This window comes from Pteropus vampyrus, unplaced genomic scaffold (assembly GCF_000151845.1).
Source record: "Pteropus vampyrus isolate Shadow unplaced genomic scaffold, Pvam_2.0 Scaffold96, whole genome shotgun sequence".
Taxonomy (NCBI): domain Eukaryota; kingdom Metazoa; phylum Chordata; class Mammalia; order Chiroptera; family Pteropodidae; genus Pteropus; species Pteropus vampyrus.
The window spans coordinates 2,151,146-2,167,332 of NW_011888877.1; the positions used below are offsets into that span (position 1 = coordinate 2,151,146).

Here is a 16,187-nt window from a genome sequence, read left to right on the forward strand (position 1 = left end):
ATATATATGTATATTATTATTATCTTTCGTTGCTATGTATTCATCATCACGATTTAATAAACATGTAATTCCCAGGAAGAGCTAGACCCAGAATAGCAACAAACAATAAATTCAAAGGTAAAATCTCAATTAAAGAACACGAGTAGAAGGTTCAGGGAGTTTGTAGAGCTATAAATCCAGGGCTTCTGTAGGCTATTCATGTGCCATTAGATACGATGGCCTTTGTGTACATGCAGAGAGCGGTGGACTTAACTGAGTAGGACACATTCTGTAATGGTGTCTCGGAAAATACGAAAGCAAGTTTATTGCGACATGCTAGTGTTGCTTTTGGAACACACTTCAGTAGATTGATATGTCTCTGTTTTGATGAGGTAAAGTATATCATAGCTAATCTGAGTTCCAATATTTTTAAATCAGTTTTCACTGATCAAATGCTTCTCTTCTAAATGATTGTGTTTCTTCTCCTCCCCCTCCCTCTCTCTCTCTCATCTTTCTCCTTCTCTTTCTCCTTCCCCTTCTCTTTTCTCTTCTTCTTTTTCTTCTTTATTTAGTTATTTCTCTAACGCACACTTCTTTACTTTCAGACAGAGAAAAGATTATCAAACGTAAGGCAAGAAAGGCAGCAGAACTCTGGTGATTATTGGCAAAAGGCAGTCATCCTGCTGGGAAAGTTAAGGAATTTCGAAATTATATTTCAAGGAATCAGAACGGGGAAGTAGGAGGAGGAACTGCAATTGATGACATTGAATTTAAAAACTGCATAACTGGTAAGTTTCTGGAAATCACCTCCATTTGGTAGCCCACTTATAATCTAGCCATTTTATCTTTGTCTCATGTTTATAAAATGTTTCGTTGTTATATTTTTTGTATGTAGATAAAAATCAACTGAAAGAGATAATTTTATCTTCCAGTTGCACAAGTAATTTCTCTCTTTTCTTCTATACCATCCCCTTTCTAACATGTGGAAATTTTCTCCTTTGAATTTATTTCCAACACAAATTTATTTTCAACAGCAAATAAAGTATAATCCTAATATTTACATACATTTATCTAATTTAAATTAATTTAAAATGAACCAGTAAAAAAAAGGTTAGAAAGCCAGCAGTTGATGAAATACGAGAAATAAAAATAAATTCCACGGTATAATTAAGTAGAACTTGAATTGAGAGATATGCTTAGGAGATTTAAAATGCTATTCTAGCAAGTGAACAGTAACTTGAAAAAATATGCTATTTATTATGCATCTAAATGTGAAGCTTGATTTTACTTAGATTTTCTTAGAAAAGTACCCAGAAATGGCAAAAATAATTATAAATACATTTGTACATTTTTATAGTTGTCAGAGTTCTTTCTGCGGAATTATTCCATCTAATTTCCAAATTCATACTGTGTGATAGATACTGCCAGTGAAAGATTCACCTTCCATGGTTTTCTACACTGGTTCACTCAGAGGCAAGCCCCTGGGACTGAGAGCTAAACTTAAATGTTATTTGATTTTTTCATTGCTCTCATATTAAAGCATGACTTTACTGAGGCAGTTCAAAAATGTGACTTTGGTGTTTGGTGATTTTATAGCATCTGCTCTTTTTGTACGACCAGGGCTGCTTCAAAGGCTTCTGCTTAGAAGTCAGTCCTTTAGAGTTTGATTTTCCACACTACATTTCCAGGAACGCGTTCCATAAAGTCAGAATATATGCGCCCCAGATGATCTAGGGAGCCCAGAGTTCCAGGTATCTATGTCACACAAGAGACAGGATTTAGGCTTGGAAGTGCTTGGGGGAGGGTTCCTGGACAACGGAAAGGAGGGTTCTGAGCATATCATCATGAAAAGGTGTCTTAGAAGTGAGAATGTGCTTCATTAGCTCTTTTCTAGTAACTTTCCTATTAAAATGATAAATTTCTATTATAGTCAGTCTATAAATGATTCTGGCAACTTGGAGAAAAATTCTTCAAAACTTTTTCTAAGGTTTTAGAAAGAAAGTGCTTTTATTAAACAAGAGAGATTCCTTTCCTTTCAAGGGAAGCAGAATGATTTCTAGATGGGTTGATTCAGGAAAGAAGAAAGACGGAAAGTTATTTTTTCAACTTTGCCAGGTTTTATACAGAAGTTTGCAGTGTTTCTTCCTCTCCTGCTTTTAAAGTCCTGTGAAAATTTACAGGATTATAACTAATTTTATTTAGTTCAATTCAGTATTCAACTTACTAATACTTTAATATATTATATTTAGTGATAAACTGTTTTTAAGACTATAGTTCTCTCTATGTCATAAATAATAAAGAGGGAAATGCAGTCACTTGTAGGTAAATATAGTCAATTGTGTATTAAATCTATTTTAAGAAAAAAGTAACCATTGATTTTAATAGCCCAACCTGCTACAAATAATGATTTTCAAATTATGTTCTGGTCAAGATAAAAAGCAAAAAATAAATAAATAAATAAAAGCATTATGAAAAAGTTTGAAAGACTATGTACAGAACTAAAAAAAACAATGGTTCCTTAGTTTTAAGTTATATACCAATAAAATATCAGTACTATGAAATATGGGTAATGAGAAATAGTTTAGAATATAAGACTCGTATTCTAAATTACGATTGTAGTTTAGAAGATAAAGAGAGTTGACAAAACACCTAAAAATAAGAGAGAGAGATACTATAGAATAGTGGTTAAGAACAAGGAGTCTTGAGTCAGACTTCCTGGGCATGGACTCTGGTCCTACCGCTGACCAGCTTGGGAGAATTTCTTTATTCACTTTGCCTCAGTTTTCTCATTAATAAAATGGGGATGATAATTCTTCTATCATAGATTTCTGTGAATATTAAGTGTGTTGATATATACAAAGTGCTTAGAATAGTTTTGGCACTTAGTAAAATTTAGATTTCATACTTTATTGTTATAATTATCTTTTCTATTATTAACTCTACCATATTCTCCAACAGTGCTTTATCACTCTGTATTAGAAAACCAACTTCAAATCCTATGCAAATATGGCACCATAAAAATTTATCATGGAATTGTTGCTGTTTCCCATTTGAGATGAGGAAATTAGAAAAATGACTTAATGTTCATTTCTCTGTCACATCCCGTCAATCACAAAAGACCACAGATTGTAAGGTACCATTTATATAAAATGTCCAGAACAGCAGATGTGTAGAGACAGAAAGTAGATTAGTGGTTACTTAGGGCTGAAGGAATATGGGATAGGAAATGATTGCTAATGAATATGGGGCTTCTTAATGAGGTGATGAAAATATTCGAAATTTTTAATGGTGATCATTGCACAACTTCATAAATACACTAAAACCATTAAATTGTAGACTTCATATGGATTGACTTAATGGAATATAAATTCTGAATTATAAATCAATAAAGCTTTTAAAAATAAGAAAGAAATGAGGGAGAATGCTAGAGAGACGATGGTGGTGTCAGATGAGCTTTAGGATTTTCTGAAGTCCTCACATCAAAACAATCTGAGCACCTAGGTAGCAAAGTCAATAGCCATGGAAAACATACACAGTAAAATTGAGAATTCATCTCTACAAAACCCAATATACAAGCAAATGGGGGCAAACTGCCAACAACCACAAGACCTGAGTGGTATTCATGCCTATAAGAGAGAAGGCAGGAGAATCACAATAGAACCAGCAGATACCCATTGGGAAATCAGTCAGGCAGTTTGAGAATGGCAGCTAAAACTGGGAGAGGTTTTCACTCATTTCTTCGAGAATGAGTGGACCCAAGGAATCTGTGGAAGATCTGTAGGACTGGAGAGGTTTGGAAGCCATGAACTCTCAAAATGGATCCAGCAAGATTCCTTTCCAGGACAGCAGACTGTGTTCAAAACCAAGACAGAAAGTGAACAAATCAGTACACCACTGGGAACAGAACCAAACTCGAGTGGACCAGGGACAGAAGGAGAGAGAAGACCATGTCAAAATTGGTGGAGGGAAATGCTCCAGGAAATCTCTACAAGCAAGTCGCCATGTTTTTATACATTTATTTAGATTCAGGGTTTTGACATTAATCTCCTGACACTGGCTATATCATTTTATAGCCTCGGTTTCCTTGTTTGCAAAATGAGAGGATCACAATAGTCTATCTCTGAGACTTTTTGTAGGAATATCTAACAACTCTGGAATCTAAACATATTTTTTAAATTACAGAATAATTGAGAACAAAGTTTAAAATTATTAAGAGTAAAAGTGGAAGAAGGGAAAAGATATACATGAGATATATATTTGGTGATTAACTACTTTACCTGCAAATAAGAAAGCTGTTTGAGCTTCGTACCTATTTTTTACTATCTGTTCAAAAACTTGCAACTCACTTTATTAGCTAATAATAAGTACATGACCAGCATAAAGCTAGATACACTTTTTATTTCTTTTCGCTCTTATGCAATCTTCAATTTACTATCAAATTTATTGTATTTTTTCAAAAAGAAATATGATTCCAAAGAATAGATGTATTCTTAGGTGTACCCAGGGACACATTTAGAAGCATATCTCCCTTATGGACAAGTTAACAAGGAAGCAAATAGTTTATTTATAGAAAAATAAGTGATACGTTATGAAATTGATATCTCCTCTTTTTTAATTCAGATTGATTTAGAAATCTTACAAAATGCAACTACCATTTTATAGAGCAGAGACATAGGAAGAGAATTTATACAGAGAAGAAAGAAATATCCCATCATGGTAATTACAAACATGTCAATTCTAAATGTAAATGGTTATTCAATTTTCAATCAGAATATTATTTATGAAGTACAGTCATTTATTAAGTATAATCATTCACCTGATTGAGAATGAGTATGAATCATAAATACTAAATAGCATTTATGTCAGCTCTGCAACAAGACCACCAGCTTATCTGCTTGCTATCTGCTCTGTGGCTTTAGGCATAACCTTCCTTTGTCTCATTTTTCTCAGCTATAAAATGCTACTAATACCGCTTCCACCTCGTAGAGCTCTTACAAAGATTAAATAATTTATGTAAAGTGCTTTGAAAATTGCATGAGCTGTAATAAGCACTGAGAATTTGCTGGCTAAAATGGTAAATGAACAACAACAGCAAAAGACTTGACATTGTTTTAGGCACAACACTTTTATATTAGCGTTTAAGATCTGGTTCTGTTCCATTCGCATGTTCGGCAAAGATTTATCAATTGCTTGGGCTGTAGTGTAATGTGCACATCTCCTCAGAGCAGGGCTGAAATGCGTGTGTCACACAGTGTTTGGCTTTATTTATTTTTCATTTTCTCCTTTAGTTCCCCTTTCTTGATTCCCGGCATTTTTCCTCCTTCTCTACGTGTCCCCCCTGTGCTTATGTTTTCTAGGATTGCTCTGTGAACTGTCTCCATGGCACTGGTAAACCTAGTACCTCAAGTGGGAGCCAATGATGATATAAGACGTTGTTGCCTTTTCCACCGAAAAATCTAGATCTAATTGAATTAAGATCAGTTTTCACTTCAGGGAAAAAGAAATAATTTAGGTAGAAAATACTTACAGAAGTCAATAAAATCTTCTAAGTAGACAGTAGCACGGTAGCTACTCTGTCTCTCTCTAAATTCATACAGATTAAAACACCTTGCTCCCCAAATAATCCTAAATGTGAAAGGAAGGTCATACCTGGGGAATAAAGTAAGAGAAGCCGGTGTCATTATAATTTTAGATGTCTAGTATATTGTCTTCACACATACCTGAAAAGACTTCTTTTTTATTATAACCACTTTCACACATATCATTTTTACCCCTTAAAAACTGTATGTATGACTCCTAAGCGTCTTTTAAACAATAATTGATCTAGAGTGAAAAATCGTGGTTTGATGATAATGATTTCAGTGCAGCATCGCTCTGGATTCGAATTACATCTAGGAGATCACAAAACAGTGATTGCTGCAAATAAATTTCACAAATACATAAATCTATAAACCTCGTGGGGTTTGATTTCAAAACTTCACTTGGTTTAGAGGAAAAGCTGTATTTTACCTCAACATATGAATGTTCCAACTGTTGCATTTAGATCTTCCACAATTTTAAAGTAAATAGTGTCAGAAAAGAAAAAAAAGATAGTAGTCAGTAGAAAAAAATAATAATTAAATATCTGACCCTAATGAAATAATTAAAAGGGACTTTTATTTTTAATAACTAATGGCTAGATAAAACGTAGCACTGTATAATGTGCATAAATGATGGAAGAATGGGAATATGGGTGGATAGATGAATGGATAGATGGCTGAATGGTTAGAGGGACAGATAGACAGATAGATGAATTATATGAGTGAAAACTCAGACCAGAGCAAGTTCCTACATTCATTGGGTTACATTCCGTGGCAAATGAATTAAGACGATAAACAAAGCAATAGGTAATATTGTGTCACGTAGTGATAGGCACTGGGAACACACAAGGGTGAAAGTGATGGAGAATTATTAACCTGAATACAATAGTCAGAAACAGTCTCTTTGATGATGACAATTGAGCAAAGGCTTAAATGAAATTAAAGGGAAACATCTCAGAGCAGAGCACTCCAGGCCTCAGGACCAGTGAGGCAGATTTACTGGAAGGGGAGCGCCTTTTGGAGCAGAAGGAAATAAAGGTTTGAAGTCTTATCATACAGAGCATTGTCATCAGAAATGCCTGCTCCATACAGGGATCTTAGAGCACAGGGATTAAGCTCGCAGACCCTGGAGTCAGACTTCCTAGGTTTAAATTCTGACTGCCACCTTAAATAAGTACTTATCAACTTGGTGCCTCAATTTCTTTATAGCAATAAAAATAGAACCTCCCTTATAGAGTAATTGTGATGATTCAGCAAGTTAATATATGCCAAGGGCTTTGAACAGTAACTCTTCATGGTAATCACTCAATAAATGTTAGATAGTATGATTGTTATTATCATCACAATAATATTTAATTTAATCCTTAGTACAATTCTGGAAAATTGAAATACCCTAAGGTTGCACTAAATAATACCAGCCAGGTTGATTTTCTTACTGCATAATGACATAGCAACTTAACTATATTTAGTCATAACAGCATAGAATACTACTAAAATCATGAAAAGGTTGGGAGTAAAAGCAATCACACAACACCTGCCATATCTAGTTTGTCAATAATTTCAAATGCTCTTGAAAGAAAATACTCCTAACAGTGGAATGTTTTATTTAGTAATACTGCTTGAAATATTTTAAAACATTATAAATCCTGGTTTTAAAAAATTTAATGTTCAACCAAGCCTCATTTTTATGGATCTACTTTATTTTGGGCGCAAAGTTTTTCAGTAAAGGGAAGGAGAGAAAAGAAAATGAACCTTACATATAAATATTATGGAACTTGAACCCAATCCAGGTCACAGCAGTTTATTTGATTATATATGACTATTTTTATTCTAGATTTCCTTATAAACTATAGTGCACCTTTTATATCTAAAGCTAAAATCTTCTGCCAAGAGTTATCAAATTTGTAAATTTATTCTTTATTTAGGGCCAATTCATATTTTTAAATCAAATCTGGTACTTCAAATTAAACTTTATTTGTTGGCTAGATGAATGCCCAGTGGTTCTCAAGTGAAAGAATAGACTTAATTGAAATGACTACCTTACATTTTTGCAAATACCTTTTGTTGATTAACAAAAGGTGTTGTCATGTTTATTATTTATTATATATACTGATTGTATTTCCTCTTCCAATTTACATATCAGTGACATGTCACATATAAATGCATCTTTTACTAAATATATAACATATATTGGTGCAAAAGGGTCATTTTGACTTTTCAGTCAAAGAAAGGTAATTTATTATTATTGATTCAAAATTTTGATTTTTCATCAAAGGAAAAAATGACGGTATCAATTCATTGATTTATAAACAAAACCTGCACACTTTTTGAAACCTATCATTGTATGTGATGGAGACATTTACTATTTACAAAATATCCATTTTTTTTCCCACATGGCCCATACCCTTTAGGGTAGGTAGACCCATGTAAAAAGGATCCAGCCAATGTGCTGTGAGGAAGAAATGCATGTCACTTCCAGGTTGAAGCATTTTAAACTGGGGTACACCCCTCCAGGTCTCACTTTTGCTGCTGATGGTGTGTCTACAACCAGATGGTGCATCTACTTCTGCCTCGTCCCTTGAACTCGTAGAGCAAAATCCCTCTGCCATCCCTCTGCCATGTTTTAGAGATATATGGCGAGTAACAAGAGAATAGTGTTTTTGAGATTTGGGGGTTATTTTTTTAATTGTAATATAATCTAGATGGTCCTAACTAGCATATCATGTAATTTCCTATACTACATACAGGAATGTTATTTACAGTTGGGCCAGTATAGAATCATGCTGTATATATAGAGAGTTGCATTTGACCTTGCGTTGTCCAACATTGTAAACTTGGAAGCAAACACATGTGTTGTCTTTAAGGTCACATTGTGAGGATTGTGGTTCCTTAATTAATGCACAAAAAGAAATCACAACCTTTGCAGGTTTTTTCAAACTGAGAGAAGTACATTTACCTTTCAGATTCTAATGCTCTAAATACATTCAGAGCTTCCTGCATCCATGGCTGCAGCCTTATGGAAAATGATGTCAGGAGAATAAAGCTGACACTAAACAAAATTCAAGACCAAGAGGTGGAGAGAATCCTTGGGGCATCAACCCTCTACTTCCAGTCATTGCCAGCTGTAGCCCCCTACTTGGATTCATTGATTGAATTGATTTGAGACAGGCCTCAGGATAAAAGCATCATTGTCATGGTCAACCAACAACGTTGTTCTTCATTAAGACTTAGAGCCAAGTTTTTTGCTTCATGTAAAATCAGGGAATATATTCTCATTCCTGGTCCCATGCCCATATTTTAAACAATAGGACTATGTAATTGAGTTTCTTATATCTTTAATCAGCTATTTTAAATTAAAAAATCAAAGCCATGGATGGATCTAATTACTTTAACATTATATTTAAGTCAACCATTTATTACACATCTAGAAAATATCAGATATTACTTTATCTTTCAATAAAATTGATAAAATTTGCATTTCATTGTCAAAATGATCTACATTTAAAGAAGTAATTATAATCCTATCATAATGATTAACTGACTATTATAATTAATGTGATTATACTTGATTATAATCTAAGTACAATGATGTAATTTTATTCATTCATATATTAAATAAGAATAATTAATTCAGCATACATTTTAGTGAGCCTTAAATAACTATCCCTAATGAAGGCTACTGTAAATCTGAAGGCTAACATTATCCTTGGTTTACATAATTTTCAATTAGAATTCATTTTAATTATGAGCATTTCCACACTTAATACCTGGGTCAGCAAGACCATTACATAGAGAATTTGTGACAATAATGCATTTCAATTTTTACTAAACTATATTTTACTAATTATTTTGTATTCAAAAAATATTAATGTTTATCAATAAGTCTTCCATTTTACACTTAGGATATATATTTTTTTATTTTTCATTACACAGTTAAAAAATAAGCTCTTCAGTCTTGAAACAAATATATCTAAAACATATAAGCTACAGGCATACTTAAAATGAGTAGATGCAGAACTCAAGAAATTTATATCCAGTTGAATCAAACATAAAGAACTAGGTTTTAATAAAATCTAAAGGTATTTATACATGCACAAATATTAAGCTAGGGCCAGAAACCAATTTTCTCATCTACTACAGTTGTTGGAATATACATGCAAACATACAGAGGCATATATGAGTTTCTGAAAATACTCATATTTTGAATAATCACACAAGACAAGGGCTTATGGGAAAATAGGATTGGAGCAAGTCACGACGAACATAGGTTACTAAGCTATACAGTGCTAATATAAACAGTAGCAACCATACTAAAAATGCTGTCACCGTTTAAAGCATTTTAAGACTCTAATAAATAGAGGAACTTTTCAGTAAATATAGTGTGTTACCTAAAAAAGGAAGGTAGGGTGTGAAGCAAGGAATCCTGATGGAAGAGTGGTATAAAACAATTAAGGGCTGTAGAATAATGGCATCAAGGGGAAGGTGACCAAAGCTTGGAAAAACCCCACAAGTAAACATTTCCAAAAGAAAGCATGGAGAAACAGAGCAAGGAACGCTGGGCAAAACACATGGGCAGCCCTGCGTCTTCCACAGCTCCCTGTGCTCAGCTGTTGTAGTGCTTTCGTCTGCTGTGCCTTGGTAGCTAAAGACATTATTATAGTGGAGAAAATCATGTAGCAATCAACACAGCTTCTGTTTGTATCGACCTAATTCCTCCATCGATCAATTGCATACAAACTTTATGTTTCATGGAAACATGTGTTAGATACGTGATAACCAAGACAGTAGAAGGAGACTAATACCTACTGAGCACCTGGTGGGTGCCAAGGTCAAACTAGACCCAGCACATACAGGATCTCCTTTAAGGAAGGAATGATGTTTAATACAGAATGGGTTCTTGGAGGATTTGAGCAAAATGAGTCACATAAATTGTCTGGAAATTTGCCTCAGAGGAGTTGGGAAATATAGAGTTTTAAATCGTTGATTAAAAGGTCAGGAAAGAGCTCAGCAAAAGAAACCAAGCATGGTTTGGATTTCTTTCCACTAAGTTGAATTTTGGTCTCTTAGTCTTTGAACATTCTCATGATAATTTCTGGGAAGTCTCTAGGTTAAGTAGGTCTAGTTTAACTGCCAATAGCGTCAAACATAAAGGGAGTTTATTTAAGGATACGAGGAATCTCAGGAAATCCAAGATCAGGAAAGCAATTCAGCTTCTGGAAGGTTCTAAAACCAAGGATCTAAAAGAGGGCACTTGAGCTGGGATCTTTCTGTGCGTCTTATCTTTTTTAATTGCTTCTCTGTGCACATCTATTTCAGTCGCCTCTCTCTGGGGAAGCAGCTTTCTCCGCTTCAGCACACATAGGCAGAACACATGATTATAGTACAGGATGCAGAGTCTTTAACATATTGTTGCAGAAATTCATTAGTTATATTTCTAAATTCTCTAGCAAGGGATTCAGATTGACCCATCTTGGGTCAAATGGCCACCCTCAGACAAGTTAATTTTAATCAGATGGCAGGGACATGCTGTGCAAACATGCCTACTGGGCCCCCAACTCGATGACCATGTGGATAGGGAGGAGTTATCAGATGAAGGGAGTTTACTATTGGCTCACTGAAAATCAATTCTTAGATCAGTATTTATTCAATACTAATATAATACTTACATAAAAAGAATACTGAAGGGTATTATACAGATGAGTTAATTGTTCCAATAGATGACTAGTCTAATGATGTAGGTTAAAAGTAATGAATTGATTTAGCATATACAATAGGAATAGAGCAGAGGGATATATTGTGGGGGAGACGATAGTTCAGAATGAGCGATTTAGTTCCAGTCACTTTGTCTCTCACCTGGCAAGGGAAAAAAAAATTTTGGTGGAGGAAAGAGTCAAAACACATGAATACCAGCTGGCCTTTAAAAGATTTCCTTGAAACTGTTGCGCATCAATTCAACTTATAATTAATTAGCCAAAATTTTGTTGCATGGTCAAACCATAAAGACATCTATGAAATGTGTTTATTCAAAACTAAGGGAGAGGAAGGGAATGGCTGTCTGTTCTCTAAACAAATAGCCTGCTACAAGGTCCTACTAGGCAATTTTTTCAGCCTAAGAGTATACAGGATTATGATTTTAATATATGTTGTGAATTAAGAACGTATATGAATATGTAAATTTCCACTGACAACCCTTCACTCAATGTCTTTTGTTTCTCCACATGCTCTCTGTTAAGGTTGCTTATTGCTTCGTTTTCCTCAGTCTTTGGGCATCTTTCTCTCTCTCCATAATTCAACAACTTATACCTTCCTTAAATCCTCACAATTCCATCAAGATTGCTTTCCCTTTTTAGTTTAGGTGAATTAATTTATTTCTTTAAATCCTCACCGACTCTGATTTTCATTAAATTTTTTCAAGGAAACTTTCCTAAATTAAGTGAAATGATGTAGGTAGTGTTTTAATTTACATCTATGATTAACAATGAGGTTAAATTTTTTTAACAGTATGCTTATTATCGGTCATTTACATTTCTTCTTTTGAGAATCATGCATTTATTTCTGTGCCAAAAATTTCTATTGAGTCGTTTGGTTTCTCATGTGGATTTAAACGTGCTTCTTCTTCACTAATTATATAAATCCTCTTTTATAAGCTATGTTGTAAATATGTTTTTCTTGCTTTTCCTTTTCTTTTTGTTTGTAGTACTTTCAATGAAAACATTTTCATCTACTTTTTTAATTTAATCAAGGCTTTACTTTATGTTTGCTGTTATCACTAAGATCAAGAAACATCCTGAGATTACATAAATATTTTTCATATTTTTTCCTATCTTTACATTTTAGTGCTAACATTTAAATGTCTTTAAACCATACTTCCTCATCATCAGATTTTATCTAACTTTCATTATGCTTTATATTTTTGTTGTTCCTTCTTCCCAAGTCCTTTACCAAAAAAATTCACCATAAGGTTCTTTTGTTTTGTTTTGTTCTTTACAACATGCTGGCAGATTTTATTTTCTTAGTATCATAATCTCCTTTTTTTTTTTTCATTCAGTTGTCCTTTACACTAAGAGAACACCCTGAATTCATTTTAATTGTTTATTTATTAATGGCTAATTAGAATTCTCTTAATTGTCTCACTCTAGTGGAAACTAAAATGTGAAGTTAAGTGACTATTCTGATTATCAAGGACTCATAGGAATTCATTTGACAGGGTGATGCTTTCATTTTCTTAATTGCTTTAAATATAAGCTTTAAATATAATTATTCCAAAGTATTAAAAGGTTCTTTTAATTTATACTAAAGCTAAATGTATTGGTTGAACTAATAAAAGAAGAAATGAAAATATTAAGAAATTAATTTTATTCATTAATTGATATTTTACTTGTTCATGTATTTCTAGATCATCTTTAATGTGAGTTATTTTATACCTAGATATATTTTTATGAGTTGAGACATTGATTAAAAGTTACCTCAGTGTATATTTTCTATTGTAAACACATTGAAATGAAGTTGAGTGTAATACAGCCTTCTTTGAGCTATAGCTCTATCGGGCAATTGCCTAATAAGCTATGGCATGCCTGCAAGAGACCGTAAGAACATAGGCTCAAGAAGGCATATGGAGGGAAGCCTGTAACCGGGAGTAAACCATAGCTCCAGTGTTTAAATGATCTGAAAAATTCAGAATCTCCAGTGTTCCACATCCAAGAGAGCCCATTTTCAGAAATCAGCCCACTTCCTGCCTGATTTTGTACCCATTTCTCATTGATTCCGACACTAATGTTACTCACAGCCTATTACTACAAATGTATTTCTCTGAAGAGGCAAAAAGTTGTTTTTCTTACTTCTGCCCCTCCCCTAGTCTCTCCATCTCTCACTCTCTCTTTCTTTGCCTCTTTTTCTCTTTCTTTTTCTTTTTTTTTCTTTTTTTTTTCCTGTATTTAAAAAACCAGAGCAACTATGTTGACTTTCTGTTGTGAAATGCATCAGTGATTATAGGTCTCAACCCTGGCCTCACATTAATATCTCTTGGGGAGCTTAAAATAATATCTCTGCTCAGGCCCCATTCCAGAATAATTAAATCATTATCTCTGGATATGGGATCCAGGTGTTCATAATTTTTAAGGCTTCAAATAATTCTAATGTGCCCTTTATTATTTGAGCCTTTATTATACATATAAAAGAGAACATATATTTTAAATGTTCAGCTTAATATTAAAATAAAATGATCCCCAAATTACTATATACAAATTAAGTCATAAAGATATGAAAATTTGAAACATGAATAATTTTAATATAACTTTGTCAATTATTTTTTGATAAAGTAAGTATTTTGTCACATGATTCAGATATATTTCTATCAAAACTTGAGGATGCAGTTTTAGTTCACTCATTGTTTTGAAAATTTCTGCCATGTGTACATTTGGCAAATACAGTTATTGTCAAAGCAGCCAGTTCAATCAGACTTAGCTTTCATCACTACAAGCCTATCTTTATTTTTTAAATGCAAATAAATGTGTAAATACACATCTCCATGACAGCCATCCCACTTCCAAATGCAGTAATTGCCAGATGTAAATATCCCATATTTCTTACGTCTTTTGAAAAAAATGTGCTAATTTAATCTCCTAGAAAATAATATTTGCCGTTTTAATGGCAATATCCCACACTCTATACAAATCAAGGCTAAGTATTTCTGCATTCAAAACTTGTTTATCAGCAAAAATGTTTCCAAATTAAATTTGAGAATAAAGTCATTCTATACTGTAACACCTGCTCCTAGAACAGTGCCTAGCACTCAGTCATCAGCAAATATATTTATTTTAATTGAGGTAAAATAAAATTTATCATTTCAATCATTTTTAAGTCTACAGTTCAGTGGTATTAAGTACATTTACATTGTTATGTAGCCATCACCACTATCCATCCAAGAACTCTTTTCATCTTGCAAAACTGAACTTTTTACCCATTAAACTATAACTTCCTATTTTCCCTACCCCCAACCCCTGGCTGCCAGCATGCTACTTTCTGTCTCTATGAATTTGCCTACTGTAGATACCCCATTAAGTGAGATTATACAGTATTTGTACTTTAGTGATTGGCTTACCAAAGGATACTGACACAATATCCTCAAAGTTCATCCATGGTGTAGCATATATGAGAATTTCTTTTTTTTTAAGGCTGAATAATATTCCATTATACGTATGGACCACATTTGTTTATCCATTCATCTGTCAGTGGACACTTGAGTTGCTTCCACCTCTTGGCTATGGCAGATAATGCTGCTGTGTATTTGTTGAGCAATAAGGCCACCCTTTGCTTTGTCATTGAGCAGCTACATCAGAAAATATAAATATATGTATGTAAATATAATTATATAATTTTATGGCAGATAATGCTGCTGTGTATTTGTTGAGCAATAAGGCCACCCTTTGCTTTGTCATTGAGCAGCTACATCAGAATTTATAAATATATGTATGTAAATATCTTGTGTATATGTGTGCATACACACACACACACACACACACACACATATATATGAAGAATAGGTGTAGGCCTTCTATATTAGCCAATGCTATTCATGCCAACACACTACAATCTTTGTTGATTCACATTTGGTATGGATAAAAATAAAATTGATAGATAATATACAAAATAATTTATATACTACAAAGTGTTAAATACATGACAAGTATTATTATCATGACTATGATTATGAACAATAAAAAATTAATGTCTACCAAAATTCAAATGTGGGAATAATAACATTTTAGAAAAAATGAGTCATTTATTAAAAAAACATTGAAAACTAATATCTAAATTTTTTACAAAGGAAATCGTTTTCATTACATGTAAATATAAAGCTTTCAAAATGCACTTAAGCCTATAAAATAAATTTGTCAAGAAGTATTATCTTGTAGACACTGAGAATTTTACATGTGAATCTACAATTACATCATTAACATTATAATGTCTTTATTTTTAAAATCACCAAGCATTTATGCAAAACACTAAAAAAAAGGCATAAAGGCATGCAAAAGATATGATGTTGCCTAACTACTGCAGAAATTAGAAAGAATAAAAAATTGAAAAAGAAAAACTTATTAGACACGAATAAATAAATTTAAACATACTGTAAAGCAGAAGAAAACAATGTTAAAAGTCTCATTTTGCCTCTGTGTGGTTCATATTATGTGTGAGACTTCAATCATCTGAGGTTTTTTGTTTTTTTTTTATTTCAAACCTTTACGCTGTAAGGCAATTTAGCAAACAATTTTAGAGATGGTTGCAACATATCCTGTTAAATCGTCTTGTTTTTCCCCCACAAAACACTTAAATAGCACAAATACTTTGTCAGATCAATAGTAAAATACTCTCTAAATGAAAGACTGAAGACCATTAATCAAACCTAAATCAAAGTAAACGGCTTAACTTTACTTCATTTAGAGATTAAATCTAAGCATTTAAATACACACACAATAAAATATATGGTTTATAACATTTTCCATCTATTCACTTTCAGTATGACAGTAATATTGCCAAATTTGAAGCTTTATTTTATTCAAGAGCTGTCTTACAAATTACTTTACAAAGTATTTTATATGCTTTAATAGCAAAGAACCAAAGTTAAAAATA

General features: G+C 33.0%; 1 protein-coding gene across 1 annotated transcript in view; it reads left to right on the forward strand.

The window, feature by feature from the left end:
* The window catches only part of MALRD1 (MAM and LDL receptor class A domain containing 1), a 520,465-nt gene that overhangs the window by 314,314 nt on the left and 189,964 nt on the right, over positions 1-16,187 (forward strand). Inside the window, 2 exon segments of the mRNA XM_023533144.1 lie at positions 585-708; positions 711-767. Coding sequence (XP_023388912.1) covers positions 585-708; positions 711-767 — 181 coding nt within the window.